This window comes from Vigna unguiculata, chromosome 5, assembly GCF_004118075.2.
Source record: "Vigna unguiculata cultivar IT97K-499-35 chromosome 5, ASM411807v1, whole genome shotgun sequence".
NCBI lineage: Eukaryota > Viridiplantae > Streptophyta > Magnoliopsida > Fabales > Fabaceae > Vigna > Vigna unguiculata.
This window is the reverse complement of record NC_040283.1, coordinates 16,929,503-16,951,657: the sequence shown is the minus strand read 5'-3', so window position 1 is coordinate 16,951,657 and position 22,155 is coordinate 16,929,503. Positions and strand designations below refer to the sequence as shown.

The 22,155-nt window shown below is 33.7% G+C and overlaps 2 protein-coding genes and 1 non-coding gene across 3 annotated transcripts; 1 reads left to right on the top strand and 2 right to left on the bottom strand.

Moving 5' to 3' along the window:
* Positions 1 to 817: 817 nt before the first annotated feature.
* LOC114183295 (60S ribosomal protein L32-1) lies at positions 818 to 2,537 on the top strand. Its single transcript, XM_028070266.1, has 4 exons — positions 818 to 1,004; positions 1,514 to 1,610; positions 1,940 to 2,121; positions 2,221 to 2,537. The coding sequence occupies exons 2-4, from the start codon at positions 1,521 to 1,523 to the stop codon at positions 2,348 to 2,350; spliced, it is 402 nt and encodes a 133-aa protein (XP_027926067.1). The 5' UTR covers positions 818 to 1,004; positions 1,514 to 1,520; the 3' UTR covers positions 2,351 to 2,537.
* An 11,602-nt stretch (positions 2,538 to 14,139) lies between these two features.
* On the bottom strand, positions 14,140 to 16,104 carry LOC114184144 (serine/threonine-protein kinase OXI1-like). The gene is made up of 2 exons (XM_028071401.1): positions 15,582 to 16,104; positions 14,140 to 15,371 (listed from the first exon to the last, which is right to left on the bottom strand). Exons 1-2 carry the CDS (start codon positions 15,986 to 15,988, stop codon positions 14,441 to 14,443), a joined length of 1,338 nt encoding a protein of 445 aa, XP_027927202.1. The 5' UTR covers positions 15,989 to 16,104; the 3' UTR covers positions 14,140 to 14,440.
* A 5,487-nt stretch (positions 16,105 to 21,591) lies between these two features.
* On the bottom strand, positions 21,592 to 21,753 carry LOC114186393. The gene has a single exon (XR_003605052.1). It is a non-coding gene; the product is annotated as a U1 spliceosomal RNA (small nuclear RNA).
* Between the last annotated feature and the right edge of the window lie 402 nt (positions 21,754 to 22,155).

The following is a 22,155-nucleotide window of genomic DNA, read 5'->3' as shown; positions in this document are numbered from 1 at the left end:
ATAGCGGGTATCCTTTTTTAATATCCATTTTCTATCTGTTACGGGTTTTATCCGCAGATACCCACGAGTACGAATTTTTTTGACATCCCTAATTAATCTTTTTTGGGATATTTTTTAAGTTTGAAATACAGCACGATAACTCATTATACATGATTGATTCTAAAATAAAAAATAGAAGATATAATTTTTGTTATATATAAGTTTTTTTTTATTTAGGTTATAACCAATGTCATTTTATTCTTCTTTCAAAGTAGTTCATCGATATATCTATTTTAATTGATTATAAATGGTGTCATGAATCCAAATTAATCTTAATCGACAATATTATAAACTATAATCGATAAAATGTCTTATTCTAATCACTCGGAACAAACTGTAAAATAACGTTTGAATGTGATGATATTAGATCTAACCAAAACATTAAAGTTCTATGATTGTTCTTTCTAATTTCTAGTATTACTGTTATTTGTAATAAAAAAAATTATATTTTAAAAAGTCTTGTGCAGGTAAAAAAATCAGTGCTTTCAAATACACAAGTTTTTAAATCAAAATATGCATAAGTGAATTATTATTCTCAGTAATGCATATTTTTCTTTGAAAATAAATTATACAAAATAAAATACATTGTTAGTTTTTCATGGGAAAGACAAATTTCATTGAACGAAAATGCATTTTCATTTTCTTTATTGGTCAACAGAAACCCATTTTAGCGAAGAATACTTTTGTCAAAATAAAAATACAATGCATTCTAAATGTGAAAAAGGCTATGCAAATAATAAAGGCCCAGGTCCGTTTCACGAAGGTCCGTAAGACCCATGAAGCCGGGCCCAACCTAATCGTATAGGTTCATTTAGTTTCCGAATCATAAGGTGCACTATATTTAAAGTGGGTCCAATAGCACCGAATCATTGCCCGTTTATATATATATTGCACTCTTAAACCCTAATTGCCAGTGCCTCCGCTTTCTCTCAGCCTAGTTCTTAGAGGAACACCAGTGCAAGCAGGTATGAGACACTTGTTTCTTTACAATGGTTACTGTGATGTTATTATTTGATTTGATTCTGATTATGTTCTCGACGAATTTCATACGATGTGAAGCCATTTTTGTTTGACCTAAATTTATGTACCCAAAATTTCATCTTTGCTTAATTAACATTCTTTATTAGAGAAATGCCGACATGGGTTGAAGCGAAAACATCTTTTGACGTAATATTCAACTTGAGTTTTTTCAATGCTTTTCGATTACTCGGATTTGTATGAAAACTGAGTGTTTTAACCAAATTTGGAATCAGATTTGAGATATTTATTAAGTTTAATGGCCGATTTCGGACATTTCTAGGTTTTCTGATACTTTTGTGCCTTGTATTGCACAAAGTTATAGTTTTTATTTGTATTAGTATCATTTTTCTTTAAACGTTAATGTCCCTGATAACCTTTCCGTAAGGTTTGAATGTCTCTTTTATTTTTGCAAAGTCAGTTTGTATGTTAAATGACATTGATTTGTGTTTATTAGAGACAAGATGGCTGTTCCCCTACTAAGCAAGAGAGTTGTGAAGAAGCGTGTCAAGAGGTTTAAGAGGCCCCAAAGTGACCGCAAAATTTCCGTGAAGGTATGTGTGCTTCATTAGTTTAGTTTGCTTGTAAGTTAGTTTCCTGGAGATTTTCAATGTTGTGTGTCTTGATAATTGCAAAGGGTATGCTTTTAAATGTTTAGATATTAGAGGATTGAACATTGGATGACTTTCAGAGTAAGCTTGGATGTTTCCAATTTGTTATTCCCATTGCTTTTCCGCTAACATCATATAATTGCCAGATTCCATTGTATGATTGTTTTCATGTTTTTTATATGCTTTGTGTTATATGTTGGTCAATAATCTTGAACATCATTGGTTCCAAGGTATAATAACACTTAGACCATTTATACTATTGTTGTATGCAGCCTAGCTGGCGCAGGCCAAAGGGTATTGATTCACGTGTGAGGAGAAAGTTCAAAGGATGTGTTTTGATGCCAAACATTGGTTATGGTTCAGACAAGAAGACCCGTCACTATCTGCCTAATGGATTCAAGAAGTTTGTTGTTCACAACGTCAAGGATCTTGAACTTCTGATGATGCACAACAGGTATTAACTGGTTGTTGTTTGCATGTAAAAATTTCCTCGTTACCCTTTTGTTGGTACATTATGTTCCTGACTTAGTTAATGTGGTTGATGTAACATCAGGACATACTGTGCTGAGATAGCACACAATGTGTCAACCAGGAAGAGAAAGGAGATTGTAGAACGTGCTGCACAGTTGGATGTTGTTGTTACCAACAAACTTGCCAGGTTGCGCAGCCAAGAAGATGAGTGATTGCTGTTGCTAAATCAAATAATTTTGCTGTTATCGTTTAATGTATGGACTTGGATAGAATCTTTTCAAAGTTATTTTTGTGTTATTTTATCGTTGTTTTGGATTAAGAGTTTTGACTAGTTGTGTTATAACTTGTTTGAATCCTTCATTAGTCATTTTATGCTATATTCCTTTGTTTCCTTATGAAGCTGCATGAGTTGGATGCATCGTTCTCTGGACTTGTTTTGAATGATAGTGTTAAAGAGTTGTAGCTTGATGATTAGGTGTTGGTTACAACGTAGAGAAGTGCCCTGGAATGTACTATTTAAAATAGCTGGAAGAAAAGTGAATCATTGACATTCCTTGGCATAAGAAAATCGAATTAACATTCCTTTGAAGAAAATCTAATTTACTTTGCTTGTCTTCAAATGATTTTCTCAACAAATACTTGTTACACTAAATTAGATGTAACCTGTACATTATAATTTATTAAAATTTTCTCCATTAACATTTAAGAAATACATTTTATTTTAAATATATAATTAAATTAATTTTTTACAGAATCGAGAATATAATAAGATAAAACGCGAGTCTATGAATAGGAAATTTCCCAGTATCTTTCAAGAAGCTCTTGCATTCTTACAAATACTTTGTAGTTGTTTTCTTAGAAACAGTTGTTGCTACAAGGCCTTTCCTTTCATATCATTTGCACTGTTTTCATGTTTCATCTATAATCATAAGATTAGATGGGGTGAAAATGAAAATTGATGTTTTTTATATTTTACGAATGATTCAAGTGTATTATTTGGATTTGTTGCTTTTTGTAGCTAACAAAAAATTAGGATTCCCAAATTGTTATCTATTTTAATTTTTATTTTAAAAATGACATATCGGTTTTGATATACAAGTTTAACGAACTAGGTAAAACGGACTAGTGCCACATCTAGCTGAACTCGTTTTTGTCATCCAAAATATTTTTTGACCTTTGAAAATGATGACACGAGATATTTTCTCAATAATTGGTGTCACCCATATTAGTAATTTGATCAATACAAGTTCGACGTATATAAATTAAAAATAGCTGTAATCAACTTTAAACCGTAAATCAGTTATAAGATGAAGTTATTCTCGTTCGAGGATTTTGTGTTCGGTCTTTTATACTTAATTTTGTTGAATATCCAATATAAATTTTAATTTTTTGCTTACAGTAATTTTCAAGTCAAAAAATAATCATATCGGGAAGGATAAATGCGGTCTCAAACGTCTAGTTTCCGATGTACATGTATAGATAACATGTTGGGTGATAATTTTTCTTTTGGTTAAATGTGATTTTGATCATAGAGAAAATTATTCTCTCATTTAAATTTGGATTAATTTAGTGTCTTGTGTTTAAAAACTTGTGGATTTAATTTTCTTAACTAAAAATTTTTCAAATTTATTTTTTATTTTGAAATGTGTCAAAAGGTGTAAATTCAAATAAACATGTTTGAAATGTCAAATAAACATAACTAAGAACTAAATTTATGTATTTCTAGAGTTGGAGAATTAAATTGAACCAAAATTTCAAAATATTTCTAAAGTTGAGTACTAAATTGAATCAAAATTTTAAAAAATAGCTAATTTTAAAAGTTGAGTTAACCTTTTTTTTCCTCATTCAGCAAATATTATGATAAAATGAAAAATGTTATTTCCCAAAATTTTAAACAAACGTGTACAACTAGTATGATGTGTTGTAGCAAACTTAACTATCCATTCTATGTTGTTATAACAAAATCTATCAGGAAGTTTTTTTTATATTTTCTATTTTTTTAATAAATATTTGGTTTAATAGATTATTTTCTTAATATTTATTGAGATTATTTAATATGGTCTCCTAGATTTTTTTCAATTTAATTTTTTATTTTAGTTAAAATAAGTTAATATGATAATTTCTATTAGACTAACATTGACGTCAAGAAGAGAGTAATGATTTACATACACATGACAAATTATTTGAAATACTAGTATAGTAGTATATTGACATATGAGAACATGTCAAGTTTGTTTCTTTTATATAACTATTCTTCTCTATCTTGTCTTCTTTTATCCTTGATTTAGTTGTATTCAAAGTTGAGCATGACACTTGCCATACTATGTTCTTAAACATCTCATGCTCCTATTTTTTTCTTGTCTTTGTGTTGAGCTATAACATCCTCCCCAAATAACTATTCTAGTTTCCTAATATTTCATTCACAAATGTCAAATGACACCAACTCACTTCCTTGAACTATATTTATCCAACTAGCCATCTCAATATTTATTTACTTCCATTCCTATACCAAATCTATGTTCTTAGTTTTATCCATCTCAATATTTATTTACTTCCATTCCCATACTAAATCTTTGTTGTGCCAAAAGTAATCACAAAACAATTAAAAATTATAACTCTGCAATTAATTGTTAAGAAGTGGACTTTAAGCCTAACTCAATCCCACAAAACCAACTTATAAAGTGAGGTTGTACCCATTTATATACTATAAACTCATTTTATCTCTAATCGATGTGGGACTTTCAACACACTCAATGTATATACATCTCGAGCGTGAGACTGAACATTAAATGAGTGGTCTGATAGTGGCCTGATAGTAGGTGAAACAATATGTCTAAGAAATAACAAATCTCACTAGGATAAACTCTAATAATGATCCTGATATCATGTTAAGAAGTGGACTTTAAGCCTAACTCATCCCCATAAAATCGACTTGTAAGGTAATATTTGCACCCATCATATACTATAAACTCTTCTTATATATAGTTAATGTGTGACTTCCAACATTAACTAACTCTACATCTTGTGATCTCCCCAAGACAAAAATCTCTTTTATCAAAAAAAAAAAAAAAGAAAAGACAAGGGTTTCCATGAATTTACGAGATGAGATTTGAGGAAAGAGAAAGCAATCCATGGAACACTCCAATATATCCCTTTTTCATCTCTTTGGAAGCCTGGTCCAAATAGGAGACATCTTCATAAAGGGACATATAATCAAGCTTCATCCAATCCCTAACCATCTCTCTCATCTTCTCAATACACACCTTGATGGAAGCTCCACATTGAAAATAGGCCTAACCATAATCCCTAAATGCTCACTCCCCTCCTCAACCTTCTCACAACAACAAAATTTGCCTAAACTTGAGGTTAGATTAATCAATTTGTAGGCCATATTGGATAAATACACCATGTTAGATAAGCACAGAAATAAAAAGCCAACCAAATATTTACAATGTCATCTCATTTATACTATCACATTATCTCTTTCTAAATAGTGTCAATACTAATTCAACGAAATACATCATAGTGATTTCTTTAAAAAAAAAAAGACTGAATTTAAAACAAGAAAATTTGATAGATCACAATGAATAACTTCCATAAATAGTATGACAAAAAAACTCGTTAAACCTAAACATTATTTTCACTATCTCTAATAGGGGATCAAAGTTAGCCAGCCTAGTTCACATGGGTTGACTCACTACAAATAGAGTTAAAAATGAGATAACCCAATTCATCACATTTTATAGTAAGCTAGAATTTTTATAACTAAGTTCAACCCACCAAGGATTGTTTCTTTAGGAGGGTTAACTCAAGTATATTTTGATCTCCCAATTTATTTTATATATTTACTGTAATACAATTAAAGTGAAATAATTTAACTCATTTATTTATAATAGTAAAATTAAATTGTTCAATATTTCACCAAATATTATAGTAAAGATAGTAAGTGGAAACCAAATATTAACTTATATATTTGGACAAACTAATAAATTAAACATTTAAACTATTCAAAAATTATTAAACAACATTGTAGTATTTAAAAAGATCAAATTGTCAACCTTCATAACTGGATATGGTAAACAATTATAGTAAAAAATTGATAAAAAAATGAAAACAGTTATTGTTAGTAGATACGTTCAAAATTTTCGTATGTAATTTTTTTTGTTACCCACAGACACAAAATTATTTACAAAAAAAAATTTGTATATAATTTTTTGTAGATAATAGAAAATTTCTTGTAATTTCAAAGTTAGATTAAATTTGATCTTCACTTATAAAAATCATGTTTTTTCAACCTAGTACTCATGGTAATATAAGGTAATATTTACATAATAGGATGTACATACAATAAAGTTCCTTGCTACTAATTGACCAATAATATTGTGACACAATGTTTGATAATTGGATTTCCATTTTAACATTTGAATTCTATTGATTCACTTCAAGAATTTTCTTTATCTTATTTTTCCTTTCCATTGTAATTTCAATATGAAAAAGAAAATATGTAACTTTTTTTTTACTTATTTTAAAAAAATTGTAATTAATTCTTTGATTTATTTTAAAAGTTAAGTAATATAATTTTGAGTAAGTTTTTTTTTTTTAATTTTCTGAATTTTTTTAACAAAATAAAAATACAAGGAGTTGATTTGAAGTATAAAAGATATTTGTTTCATTGTGGAGTTTGTGTATATATTTATATTTGGGCCTAATTCATTTTGTTGGTCTTTAGTTGAGAGAGTGAAAATTTAATTTATGAATTTGATGTGTAAAAAAATTGAAAAATAAAAGAAATAAGTTCTATTGAAAGAATAGTAATGAACATTAAATCCATTTAATAAAATTGATATTGTTATTACATTACAATAAACACATACCAATGTCAGCATTATTGTTGTAGTTCTTCTTTGTCTCTTGTTCAACAAGTGGGGACTATCAGCATTATTGTGTTTTACTTCATTAAACTTAATTGGAGTCAACCATACTTGTTCGTTGACCATTCTTTCTCAATATCACGTAACTTTGGATTCAACCCAAATTATTTCGATTGTGTTGAATAAGTGAAGGCATATTCATCCATTCCCATCAAAAGTTTAATTACAGAATAAAAAATCATCATGGGTATTTTATGTCCTGTAGAATAGGCTACACTGCAAAATAAAAGGCTTTTACCATGAAATTTGGCAATTGGAAATAATTGTATAACAATCTTTCGATTATCAGATTAGAATTCCAGCAAAGGGTTTCTAAATCGATTAAATACCATTACAGAAATGAACTCATACATTCAACAGGGGTAAGAGGTAAGAGCATATGAAAATAAATATCGTCGAATGCATGAACTTTGTTCTAAAAGGAATACATCCCTTACCCATTTTTGCTTGGTCAAGTGTCATGTGCAAAAGTGTGATCAAGAAAATTAAATTTGATGTTAAGTGATTCTTTCTCCCCACTTTCATAACTGATCAATGTCTTACATTACATGGTTAGATTAAATGATTAATGATGTGATTGACATTTTCAAATTCATTGACTTCCTTATCGTTACATCATAAATGTACGTTTCTTTTATATTTTTAATTAGCAACATTTTTTGATCTTGTGTACAACTTGCACACTATTAATAGGACTTATGGAGTTTAATTTCATCCATTTAAATATCAGGATTACTTATCCATAGGATCAAATTTCATATAAAATCTTCACATGCGACATAAAATACTGGGAAGACCAATCATTACTAATTTTTCATGATGAAATATGGATCAATCAATTCAGAATAAGTTAAGAAAATGTTATTAATATCACAATGAAAGTCATAATAAGAGTACTTATCCATTTCGTCACTAAAATTTCATGCTTTGTAATTTCCTTCTATTACCATCATCAAAATTTATTTACTTAACTACCACTCATTCTTTACAATTACAAATATATATTATCATATAATATATTACGAAATTTATATCAAATAATTAAATAACAGCATTAATAAAGAATAATAAATGATGATTAATACTTTTTCAATACATGCAATACATAATTAACAAAATTGCAAAATAAATCAAACAAATTGTGAATTACTTTATTAAATACACTTCAAAACAATTTCCTGTATTTTTTATTTTGTTAAAAAATTCTTAAAATTAATAAAATTTAATCAAAAACACATTTCACAACTTTTAAAATAAATCATTCAACTAATTTCAAATTTCTTTAAATAAGCGAAAAAAAAATCTTCGTTAACACAAATTTGTATCTCAACAAATAAAAAAAATAAAATAATTTGTGAATCCTCATACAAAACTCCTTTTATTCAATTTTCATATTAATAGATGTTTCTGTAAAAAAGAAAAAGTAAAAATAGAGCACAAAATAAAAGCACAAAAGTATGCATAATTTTAGTGTAAAAAATATTATATTATTCACACCATGCGTGACTTTTAATATTTAAAAAATAAATTAAAGTCTTTAAGTGAAGTTGTGAACACTAAAAAACGACTTTTGATTTAAAATAAAAAAAATCAACTCATGCTTCTGTCACATGACTTCAGTGTGTTTTGATTGTAACGGAAGTCGTGCACAAGAATGACAAGTTCTAATTTTGAAAAAAAATAAAATTAGAGTCATTTTGAGTGTATCTTTTTCTTCACTAAAATCGTGTACCCTATGCACAACTTTTCATTTTGTAACATAAATTGAAAGGCACGATTTACACGCACAACTTCAGTTAATCAAAAATATAATTAACATAAACAAAATCGTGATTAGGCTCCACAACTTCTATTCATCCAATTAAAGAAAAGTAACTATTCAAGGATCATAAAGCATAAAACATGAGGCTGTAAATTAATATTCATGATGCATGGAACATGACTTCAGGCCTGAAGTTGTTCTACCTAAGTACGACTTGTTAAAAAAATGATATATATATATTTTTTAAAATCTATCAATTCTTGTAAAATTCATGTAAAATTATGCCAATTTCGTAAAAAATTGATAACCCACTCATTATTAGCATGGTTGGATGCAAGGTGGCATTGTCATTAATGCATTTTTTTCCCACTACATTTTATTAACTTTTAAAATCATTGCAGAGAAATATTTGTCAAGAAAAAACCTTGGAGAGCCACTTTGATAAGCAGAATAAAAAAAAATCGAATATTCCATGGTCTGAGAGAGAGTATTGAATATGCCTCTATCAGAATTTCATCTTCATGGTAATGATCAACAATTGATGTCTCGGGAGAGGAAATGTGTGAATACAGAAGCAAAACAGAGAATAGGGAAAAAAAAAGGCAATGAGAAGCTGCGAGAAGAAAAACTTTACTAATTGTGTTACTGTTGCACAAAAGTAAAAAGAAAGTATTTATACATGGATAAAATACATATAACTGACAGTAATCAAAACTTATTAAAGCTAAGAGCCCCCCTCAAGCTGGGAGTACAAGTTTAACATTCCCAGCTTGAAACATATACTATTGAAATCAACAGGAGGCAAAGGCTTAGTAAGAATGTCAGCAAGTTGTGATTTGCTTGACACAGGCAGAAGCTTCAGCAATCCATTGTTTATCTTTTCCCTCACAATATGACAATCTATCTCTATGTGCTTAGTTCTCTCGTGCATGACTTGATTAGATGCAATTTGGATAGCCGATTGATTATCGCAGTAAAGGACAGCAGGACTCCTATGATTAATTCCAATATCATCAAGTAGGTATTTTAACCATTGAATCTCACAAGTTGTGGCAGCAAGGGCCCTATATTCAGCCTCAGTTGAACTTCTAGAAACAGTAGGCTGCTTCTTTGAACGCCATGAAACAGGAGAATTCCCAAAGTATATAATGTAACCTGTCACAGACTTTCTTGTCTCTACACATCCAGCCCAGTCTGAGTCACTATACCCCTTCAATTGAGCTTCACTGTTGGCAGCAAGGAAGATACCATTTCCTGGAGTTTTCTTCAAATACCTTAGGATTCTCATGGCAGCTTGTTGATGTATACTAGTTGGTGCAGAAACAAATTGGCTTAGATGTTGGACAGCATGGGTGATATCGGGTCGTGTATTTGTCAGGTATATAAGCTTCCCTATCAGTCTTCTATAAGAAGAAGGATCAGGAAGGATGTCTCCCATATCAGCAGCAAGCTTGTGATTCATAGGAGTGATGGCTGGAGCGCAGTTCATCATTCCTGCATCTTCAAGAAGATCTAAAACATATTTTCTTTGACACAAATGAATTCCTGTTTTATTTCTAGCAACCTCTAATCCAAGAAAATATGTTAAATCTCCAAGGTTTTTAATTTTGAAAGTTTCATTAAGGAGGTGTGTCAGCTTTTCTATCTCAACTGCATCATTTCCAGCCAAAATTATGTCATCCACATAAACTAATGCAATAGTTATACTATTGTCAGTACGTCTAAGAAACAATGAGTGATCAGCATTAGATCTAGCATAACCTTGCAAGATAAGGAAAGAAGACAGTTTTTCATACCATTGTCTGCTGGCTTGTCTTAGCCCATAAAGAGACTTATTTAATTTGCAAACCTGTCCAGCACTGCTGTCCATACCTGGTGGAACCTGCATATAAATTTCCTCATGCAATTCTCCATGCAAGAATGCATTATTCACATCTAACTGCTTAAGGTGCCAGTCATTCACAGCAGCAATAGAAAGTAAAAGTCTAATAGTGGTAAGTTTGGCTACAGGGGAAAAGGTGTCAAGAAAATCTAGACCCTCTAACTGGGTATAACCCTTAGCAACAAGCCTAGCCTTGTATCTATCTATGCTCCCATAAGCCTTCCTTTTGATTTTATAAACCCACCTACACCCTATAGCAATCTTACTTTGTGGCAAAGTAGTGACAGTCCAGGTATTATTACTTTCTAAAGCACTAATCTCATTATGCATGGCTTCTATCCAATAAGAATGTTTACAGGCTTCATTATAGCTTCCTGGTTCACGGTCAGCATCAATGGAATTAACAACATTTTTAAAACTCAAAGACAGTTTGTCATAACGCATGAAAGAGGAGATAGGATACTTGCTACTTAAAACGTTTTTATTGCTAGCAGAGTTGATAGTTACCTCATAATCCTTAAGATAGGAAGGCAGATTTCTAACCCGTGTGGTGTGAGTGTCTTCCTGAATAAAGTCTGAACTGGTGCTTGGATCTTTATCAGCAGCTGATTGGTCTCCATCTGACAAAGGAGCTTCACTGTCACCACAGTAATCAAAACTGTTGTACATAGGTAAGGGAAGTTGTTGTCTATCCTCATTGTCATCATCACGTTTCCTATAGGGAAAAACAGTTTCATAGAAAAGCACATTTCTGGATATAGTGACACTGTGATTTTTCAAATTAAAAACTAAATATCCCTTTGTGTTGGGCTTATATCCCAAAAACAATCCAGGACTGGCTCTAGGATCAAGTTTCTTCCTCTGTGCAGTAAGAGTACCGGTATAACATAAACAACCAAACACTTTAATATCAGAAATGTCACTCAACTTATCATACAATTTTTCATAAGGTGAAACATTATTAAGATATGGAGTGGGAATTCTATTTATGAGATAAACAGCATGTTTCACAGCAAAACACCAAAATTGTTCACATAAGTTTCCTTGAAAGAGTAAAGCTCTAGCCACATTAAGAATGTGTTGATGCTTTCTTTCAGCTATGGCATTTTGCTCGGGTGTCTCAACACAAGTGGTTTGATGAATGATGCCACGGGAAGCATAAAAACTATCCATTTTAAATTCCATACCGTTATCAGATCTTATGCATTTAACTACTTTCTCAAATTGAGTCATCACAAGTTCGATAAAATTAATCAAGCAATTCCTAGCTTCAGATTTATTTTTCAAGAGAATTACCCAAGTATAACGTGTGTAGTCGTCAACAATGGTCAAAAAATACCTATTTCCATTCATTGAAACACTGGGACAAGGTCCCCATATATCCACATGAATCAAGTCAAATTGGCACTCAGCCCTAGATTTGCTATTAACAAAGGGAAGTTTTCTCTGTTTTGCCAGATGGCAAGTGTTACAAACAAAATCATTTCTACTACTAATAAAACGATATTGCCTCTTCATTATTTCAAGTCTGCCAGCAGACAAATGTCCCATCCTTAAATGCCATATATCAGCATCATCATGAAGAGAAGTAACATTCAGGCAGCAAGAATCAGTATTTTCCAAACTAACAACATATAATCCAGCGTCAACATCAACTATACCAATCCTCTCTTTGGTCTTTATGTCCTGAATTATACAATATTTTGAAAAGAAAATTAGTTCAAAATTGTGGTTGGAAACCAACCGTGATACAGAAATAAGGTTGTAGTTAAAGTCTGGAATGTATAAAACATCTTGAAGAAAAAGTTTTTCACTAATTTTAACAACTCCTTTGTGAGTAGCCCTAACATTCCTTCCATTAGGCAGTTTAACCATGACAGGAATGACAGGATAGTAAGACAGAAAATTATCTATGCAACAGGATACATGATCTGTTGCACCAGAGTCAAGGATCCAACAACTTTTATCTCTATTAAAGCTGTTAACCGTAAAGACTTTACCTCCAAGCTTACCGTTCACACAAGTGTTGATGGAGCTAACTTGATTATTTGTGGGTTCAATGTTACCATCAGTCTCAGACTTCTGTATCATCTTCAAAAGGGTTCGATATTGCTGTTGTGAAAGTTTCAGATCACCAGTACTGTCAGAATTGTGTGGCACTCCAAAACCATTTCCTGCATTCTCATTGGCATTTTCTCGTACAGCTTCAATGCTATTCGCACTATTCCCAACAGCTACCCTTGAATTATTGGATTTGAACCCAGGAGGAAACCCGTGTTTCCTGTAACAATTATCCACAGTATGACCTGTTCTTCCACAATGCACACACATCTTCTTGCCCTTATTTTTGTTTTCTTGACCAGGAAACCCATGTTTTCTATAGCATACAGCCTCTGCGTGTCCTGGACGCCCACAAAAATGACAAGCATTGGAATTGACAGAATTTATGGAGCTAACATTGTTAACTTTGGACTCATTCTGGACAGCGTCTCCATTGAGTTGCCTCTCCTGCTGCAACACGTAAGAGAAAATCTTGGCTATGGTAGGTATGGGCTCCATTAACAGAACATGAGACTTCACATTAGAGTATTGATCATTCAACCCGTTCAGAAACTGCATAGCCTGGTCCTCTCTCTTTCGTTGACAAATTAGGGAAAGAACTCCACATGGACACTTCTCCTTGCAGGAACACACAGGGTCGGGGCGAAAATTGTCCAACTCGTCCCACATGATACGTAGCTTGGTAAAGTACTCTGTGATAGTAAGGTCGCCCTGTTTAAGGGCAGCAGCGTTAGCCTTCAATTCAGAGATGCGAAACAAATTTCCTTGGAAGTATCTGGACCTTAAATCATTCCAGATGTCCTCCGCATTTTCCATCCACAACACACTTTGACGAATTTGTTCAGAAACCGAGTGAATAATCCAAGAAACCACCATCTTGTTGCATCTTCTCCAAGAAGCATAATCTTTATCTTCCCTTTTTGGTTCAGACAATGTCCCGTCCACAAACTCTAGCTTATTCTTTGCGCTTAACGCAGTCTCCATCGCTCTGCTCCAAGAATGGTAATTGTTACCATCAAGAACTGGAGAAACGAGACAAGTGGCTGGATTTTCGCTAGGGTGAATGTACAAGCAACTATCCACAGATGTGGCTTGAATCTTTTCTTCTGCCATCGATGAAAGAAGATAAAGGAGAAGCAAAGCTCTTCGACAAGAATCTAGGGCAAGAATCGAAGAAAAAGACGAAGAATCCAGAAGAGAAAGAATCAATCAGAGATGGCGCAGCAGAGCTCTTCCTACGAAGAGCTCTGATACCATATCAGAATTTCATCTTCATGGTAATGATCAACAATTGATGTCTCGGGAGAGGAAATGTGTGAATACAGAAGCAAAACAGAGAATAGGGAAAAAAAGGCAATGAGAAGCTGCGAGAAGAAAAACTTTACTAATTGTGTTACTGTTGCACAAAAGTAAAAAGAAAGTATTTATACATGGATAAAATACTTATAACTGACAGTAATCAAAACTTATTAAAGCTAAGACCTCTGACATTATTTGCTCATTCAGTGGTCGAATATTTTTCCAACAATACTTTGAACTTCATAATCTTCTTTTCAATAGAAGAGAGAAATAGAAGAAACAACAAAGTTTACATGAGTTTCACATAGACATAATCCACTTAAGATAAGTTGCAGATGAACAAAATTACATGAAGAAAAACATGAAATCAAAAAATTAAAAAATTTTCATCCTTAGAAGAATTTTGATTTAATTTGTCAACCCACACATTTTTATTAGTTTCCTCCTTTTTATCATTTTCCTCCTTTGGGGTTTCCTCTTCATTATTTTTTGCTTCCCCTTTTTTTGTTTTATCTTCCTCCTCTTTACTCTTGGGAAAAAATATTCCATGAACAAACGATTCAACATCCTTCTGTGAAAACCCTAATGAATCCTTTATCTCATTCTGAGGAATATACGGTGGACGTGAGATTTCCAAGATCGTATCCCACTGCACCCCTTTGAAGAAATCGTGCCTCTTGATCTCGTTCACCTGGATCCTACGGTTAGGATCCTTGTGAAGCAACTTTTTAATCAAGTCCCTCAAAGGCGTTGTTGCACCTGATAAATCGGGTTCCTTCGTTATGATACGATGAAACGTTTCTTTCCTATTGGCGCCCTTAAACGGCGTCGCTCCGTAGATCAACTCGTACAGAACAATGCCCAATGACCACCAATCAACGGCGAAGTCGTGTCCTTCTCCGGAGATGACTTCCGGTGCCACGTAATCTTCCGTTCCGACAAAGGAGTTCGACTTTTCCACTGAGTCCGACATGCTGCGACCCGTTGGGATGACGTTGAGTTGACTCGGGATATCTGAGTCGTATAGGGATATCCCTGAATGGCAGTAACAGCTGAATCGTGATAGTCGTCGCTTCCTCCGATCCTTCTCCTTCTCCGGTGGCGAGTCAGAACCCGGCGATGAGTTGCTACTCGACGGCGAAGTTAAGCGCAGGTATAACTTCTTGGAAAGGTCAAAATCCACTAACATTATGTGACCTGATTCTTGGATCATGATATTCTCTGGCTTTAAATCTCTATACACTACTCCAAAGCTGTGCAAATACTCCAACGCTAGAACCAATTCTACTGCATAAAACCTTTGCACAAGAACGTGTACCATCATGATATTTATAATTTTCATTGTAAAGAGGTAATAAAATATACTAAATGTGGATTTTTTTTAAATGGCTGTTTCTGCATCTAAAAATGATTAAAATAATTGGATTTTGTTTCAATGGCTGAGCGGTGGAAGAGGATTGAAGATGAAATTTAGAAATGGGAAAAAAAAAGATGTGGATTGTTTGTACCTTACGGTTTCTTCGGAGAAGGTCTTCTCCGGTTGCTTCTTCCGAAGCAAATGGAGGGTTCCGCCGTGGCAATAATCGATTGCGAAGCCGGTGAGTTGGTCGGTGTCGAGGGAGCCTCGGAACCTGGGCAATAGCGGGTGATCAAAACGACGTAGTATGTGCCTCTCGAACGACACCCTCTTGCACCTTCCCTCGTTCCTGTTCTTCTTCCTTAGCAGCTCCTTCGACACCACCTTCAGCGCCAACCAGTCTCCGCTTCCCCCCGCCTCCACCCGCGCCAGGAACACCACGCCCTTGGCACCGCGTCCCACCGCCGACACCACCTTCAGGTTCTGGAAGTCCAGCATCTCCCAGCGCCGGCTACGCTCTCCGCCGTCGCTGCTGCTGTCGCTGTCACCGCCGTACATGGTTGTCCGGGCACCGAGAGAACCCCCGCACGGACTCTCGGGTGAGATTTGGCTCTGGTTTGTGCTTAGGGAAGCCTTTTATAGTCTTCCTTTTTTGCGCGATGATGTGGGTGGTTTTTATTGGTGAATTTGGGTGTTAAACGGAGTTATTTTATAGGATGGACCCTACATCGGTCTAGAAGGGTCAATACGCGTGAATAATCTAAAAGCGAGGTTCCAAGCTCATGACACCATAAGACACCGTAGGAGGTTATTTTAAGAAAATCGATTACCCAAACAAGGAAAATGCAAAATGGAACACGCGTCATATTGCTTAAAATACATTTTTCAAATTCAATCTATTTTTTATTTTTATTCTTCTGCTTCAATTCAGCTGTCATTATTTAGAGAAACTAATAAAATTTTAATGATTTTTCATTATGTTTCAAGTATATAAATTTAAATATTTTTAATTCAATTTTTATTAAATTTTCTTAATCTTCTTACTATTTGAAAAGTTTTAACATAAGTCTGTTGTTTAATTTTCGTGTTAATCAAATAATATAGCTGATATTTTATTCTGATATCTTGTTTATTTATTTTTATACGTTAGATCATATGTTTAATATGAAGTGATATTGCAATTAAATGAATGTTACATGTCATTACATTAATAATATTTTCTTTTATTCAATATGTTTTTAACTAGAATAATAGTCATTCGTATTTTTATATTAACAATCAGATCATTTCAATCACAAAAATTTTATTAACAAAACAGAGATACATAGTAAAAAATAACACTCGTGTGTGACAAGTAAAAACTAAATGACAAAAATTCAATTAAAAAATATAAAAATTTTAAATGTTCAACATAAAAAATCTTTTAGTAAATTAAATAAACAAAACATACTCAAATTTATTAAGAATTTAAACTTAATTAAATCATTAACGAGCGACAAACATCATGTATGGTTGACGTAAATGTTGTAATTTTATTAACTTTTTAGAGTTTTTATATCGCAGTATATGTCTCAATTCCTGTGCACCCACTACATATAAACACGCGGTGACATTTTTGTAATTAAAGTCATCTTTTATGTCTCGGTTGTTATACTAACCGAGGCATATAGCTTAAAAAATTCTACAAATTCGCGATGTTCCTAGAATTTGAAAATTTTTACCTACTTTTATGTGTCGGTTCTTTTATAACCGAGGTAGTAGGGACCTTATGCTTCGGTTCTTCTGTCAACCGAGGTATATAAGAAGACAATATGCCTCGGTTTCGAATTAACTGAGGCAATATGGTTTCGTAGGGTTAAAAACAAAAACCAAATCTTTTCACAACAATGCAAACCTTCTGCGATTTTCTTCTTCTTCGAGCATCCCCCACACAACATCGCAAATATTTTCTTCTTCTTCTTCTTCCACTACACCCCAGTCGTTCGTTCTGGCTTCACCACCGTTGCATCGCCCTACACCATGGAGGAGGTTGTTCCGTGGCCGCCGTTGCATCTTCTTCTTCTTCGAGCAACTCCACTACGTTGCTGCATTTTTGTTCTGCTTGCACCGCTGCTGCACCGTCGTTGCACTGCCAATTCACCGTCGACGAGATTGTTTCGGCGTCGCTGCTTCTTCATCTTCTCCGAGCAACCATCACGAAGGTTCCACTGCACGTAGGGTCTTTTGGTAGAAGAGAAAATGGGTTTCTAGTGCAGATTTGGTGCAATCAGTTTTGGAAGTTTGGATTTGGTTTTTGATCTTGTTTCAAATCTGGAGTTTTGGATCTGGTTTTCGATCTCAGTTTGGACCTATGTGGCTGGTTCTGCTTATGCATTACTACAGTGTTGTGTTCGTAAGGGAGAAAAAGAAAACCAAAAGACCCCAAAAAACCCTTGAGGAATGCTGATAAAGGTGATATGTTCAAGAATGGTGGTGATGAACTTGTTCTCTCCCAAAGGGGTTTGAAGAGAGAGTGGGAAAAGGAGTTTAGGCCTCGGTTGGTGGAGACCAAGGCAGTAACTATTTTTTATGCCTCGGGTTGATAACCGAGGCATAAAAGAGTGTCTTTTTACCTTGGCAGTATATGCCTCGGGTGCGAACTCGAAGCCAAAAGTGGAAAATAACCGTTATCGTTTCCCTTTTCTACACTGGTGTTAGTTTACTATAAAAAAATTAATTATTTGGTAAACTATCTAAAAGGTATGATCTAAACGCCTCCGTGATTTAAACTTAGTTTATTATATATATATATATATATATATATATATATATATATATATATATATATATATATATATATATATATATATATATATATATATATATATATATATATATATATATATATATATCACTTAAAGGATTCCGAGGCTTTTAAAGTTTTTATTGAAGTTACGATTTTCTTGCAGTAATATATTTGTTGTTGCATTAATATATTTCTTGTTGCTAAATACAGGTAATACAAACACACTTTGATGGAGCTCAAATGTGTGGTGGCTAGTAGAAACTCCATATGTAACAAAAAATGGCATGGAGACAAGTGTTTAAGGCTCTTGAAGCAATGAGGTTTGGAGTGGTGAAAGGAGAACTAGATTAGAAACTAGGCTAGTGGAAGGTGGCTAGAGAAAATGTTGTAAACCTCTGGCTTAGGTGCTCTCAAAATAATAGAAGAGTGGAGTGATCTCAACACAAACATTCTATTAGAAATTTCAAGAGTAAGCTCTACAAAGTGCAATAAGACTCTCTTTTATAGAAGAGAAGGTCACTAATGCACATGCACATGAAATGTGTTTGGAAATGAAATGCAAGTCTTGCAGAAGAAGTCTCCCTCTCGACCCTTGGATGCTCATGATGGGTTGGATGTGTGACAAGTGGCATGACACTCCTTTGCAAGCTAGAAGCCGCACCTCCCTTGTGGTGAATGGGGTGTCTCGGCCAAAGCTCCTTATTGGGCTTGGATTAGTCCAATTAAAATCCAATGAACAAGTTTATTTAGCTTACTATTTATGAAAGCAAGGCCTAAACAATGGGTCCAATTTTAAAGGCTACTCTAATGCTCAATCATGCAATCTCTTCATATCTTTACATCTTCTTTGACTCATGAAAAGAGTAATTGAAGCTCATGAGAAGTGTGACCATTTTGAGGAAAGCCCATTTGGATCTCCTTTAGAATGCTCCTTGTTATTGGGCCTCTTGGTGGACTTTGGGCTTGAGATGCATGTGACCATGAGAACTGGGCCTAGGCGTTGACCCAAGCTATAAGCCTTGGGGTGGATGCATCACACTTACTCTCTATTCTTAGTAGAAATTAAATTTATATTAGGGTATATGAATGTAAGTTAACAAGGAGGATTAAGATAACTCTTCGATTGGATATATCATTTTAGAACTCCACGAAACACGACAAACGCTCCTAGTTTCCAATTTCAAATATGCTCGTCCTTTCCAAAGATGCTCATCCTTTCCTAGTTGAGTGGAGGTTGTGTCTACAGAAGCCACTCTAACATCCAAGTTAGTCAAGTGCATCAACAAGCAGTAAATATGATAATTAATGAAGACGTAATTGTAATTTCGTAAACTGTGCTATTTATACTTAGTGAAGTTGTCTATGCCGATTAGCAAGAACTTAACTTGACCTTTGCGGTTGTAAAAGGTCCAATGATGTCCATTTCTCATTTCACCAAAGGCCATGGGGAGAAGATATGATGCAACTTTTGCTTTTTATGATAATGTTGTCATGCTTTTGGCAAAGAATACATTTCTTAACATACTCGACACAATTTGCTTCTTTGGTCGACTAAAAGTAACCGACTCTTAGGACCCATGTTGTCATGGTTCTCGCCCTAGAGTGGTATCCATAGATACTTTCATGTATTTTGCGTATTATGTATTCGACTTGGTCTAAGGTAACACATTTAAGTAGAGGTTGACTATAACCTCTTTTAAACAACTCATCATTCAACAAATTAGTGATCTTTCCTGACCTATCTTCACCCTCAGGGATATCTTTGATCTTGAGATATCTGATGAAATGAGTCATTTAGGTTGCTTCCCCATTGCCAACTTGCATGCATTCGCCTATTCTATTTATGAATGGTGACGACAACACCCGTTGGAGCAACAACTTATATCTCCCACTCCTCTCTGTACTTGCTAGCTTAGAAAGCACATCGAATCTCATATTATCTCCTCTCAAGATGTGTTTGAGCTTAACATCAACAAAACTGTCGATCTTGTTCCAGACCAAATGGTAATACTGAAGTAGTAAGACATCTTGTACTTGGTAATATCCCGTTAGATGGCCTACTATGAGCCGGGAAACGATCTGACAAATTATCTTGTTTGCTCTGACTTCTTTGGCCAGGGTAAGGCCGACTATGATGGCCTAAAACTCGTCCTGATTGTTGGATATCTTGAAATTTAAGTGCAATGATTTGTCTATTAATACGTCATTTGGTCCTTCAAGGACTACACTAGCTCCTGCTCCTTTAGGGTTAGAAGAATATTATACGTATAAGATCTACCATTCTTCTTCCAAAATATGGTCACCTTGTAGCTCATTAGCAAAATCCGCTAAGCATACCCCTTGCCTTCTCGACCAGAGGACTCTCTCGATTTGGAACCTTCAATAGTAGACATATTTTTTTAGATGATCGATGTTCAAACTCTTTTCGCTTTCGGTCTCCAACCATGATTAAGGCTTGGGGGTTATGAACTTATGTACCAACTGGTACAACCGGACAAAGTTGGATATAATTGACTGACCGGTTGAGGAGAAAAGTGATTGGTCATCACTAAAGTTAGTTAAACACATAATTAGCCTATGCAAGCAACAGTAAACAAGCTTAAAGGAAATTGGGCCACAATTAGCCTATCCCCAATCAAAATACAGGGCAAAGGTATGGTTGTTGGCACATTCATTATATATTTACTACATCATTTCGATCAAACTTGAATTGACTTTAGTATCAGAGTACCTTTAGCAGGTACTTACCGATCGGTTGACGAATAGATCGCCAGAATGCATAAAGGAAAATATTGTAATTAACACACTTAAAAATTATTTAAGTGAATGTTCAACTCTACACCCGAAACAATAAATTTTCCTTCCCATACACAATAGTATTAAAATTCTAGGAATTTACTTTTACAATTATTCTTTCATCATAAATTTGTTAGAATTTAATTAATAAATATTTCAAATATCAACAAATCAGATCATACTCTGGATAACTCACATTAAACAAACATGGAATAGAATTATGTAAGAACCAAACAATAAATGTGGGACTTCACAATGGAAATTAAGAACTATATATCAGACACAACATTAACAACCTAATCAGAACAGAAACAGATTGCATTTACCCAAACTTTAATAATGATAGAGCTTAGAAGTGCGTTGGAAGTCATTGCTCCCGATAAGTATGGTTTCCAGTGCCACAAGCTTTTGTTTTTTAGCTCATACTCTTACCTCAGAAGAAAGCAATAATGTCATAAATAGATTAATCAGCATCTCATAAATCACATCTCAGCAGAAAAGATTAATTTACAGTATGGAAAAGGATTCTCTAAATAGTAAGGACTAAGACTACAACTATGTAAATACTTAAGACTAAATATTAGGGGCTGCGCGGACGCAAGCCCCCTCTGCAACAAATTGTGATGTAGGTTCCACCACTAAGGTAGACCTCAGAACAACACCCCTTCTTTGTGCAATGAAGGTCACTGCTCTAGGCCATGAGCCTTCTTGATCACTCATAAAACCCCATCCAGGTAAGTATGTTTTCCAATGCCACAAGTATTTCTTTTATAGTTCATACTCTTTAACACTCTACTGTATATATCGATGTGGAACTTCAAATATGTTTACATTGGCCTCATTATGCTACTGCAGGTTCTTTTAGAAGATGTTTTATTGTGAAACTAATTCAAATGTCTAGTAAGATGTTTGGAATACAAAAACTGCATCTTTCATAAAATCTGCATCAAACAGGTCAAAATATGTGAAGCTATAATGATTTGTATGGTCCAAAGTATGATCAAAATAAACATGCAGCTAATATAAACACTCTTTAAGTGAATTATGAAATGGAAATATAGTGATATCCATTTGTTGTTATTATATTTTGTATTCTTCCATGGTAAAACAGATATGCATAGACTTTGAAGAACAAAAAACTATC

Coding starts and splice junctions, on each gene's coding strand:
- LOC114183295 (XM_028070266.1), top strand. CDS start 1,521: ATGGCTGTTCCCCTACTAAGCAAGAGAGTTGTGAAGAAGCGTGTCAAG. Junction 1,611..1,939: donor ACCGCAAAATTTCCGTGAAG/GTATGTGTGCTT, acceptor TGTTGTATGCAG/CCTAGCTGGCGCAGGCCAAA. Junction 2,122..2,220: donor CTTCTGATGATGCACAACAG/GTATTAACTGGT, acceptor ATGTAACATCAG/GACATACTGTGCTGAGATAG.
- LOC114184144 (XM_028071401.1), bottom strand. CDS start 15,988: ATGTACGGCGGTGACAGCGACAGCAGCAGCGACGGCGGAGAGCGTAGC. Junction 15,372..15,581: donor TTCTCCGAAGAAACCGTAAG/GTACAAACAATC, acceptor TCTTGTGCAAAG/GTTTTATGCAGTAGAATTGG.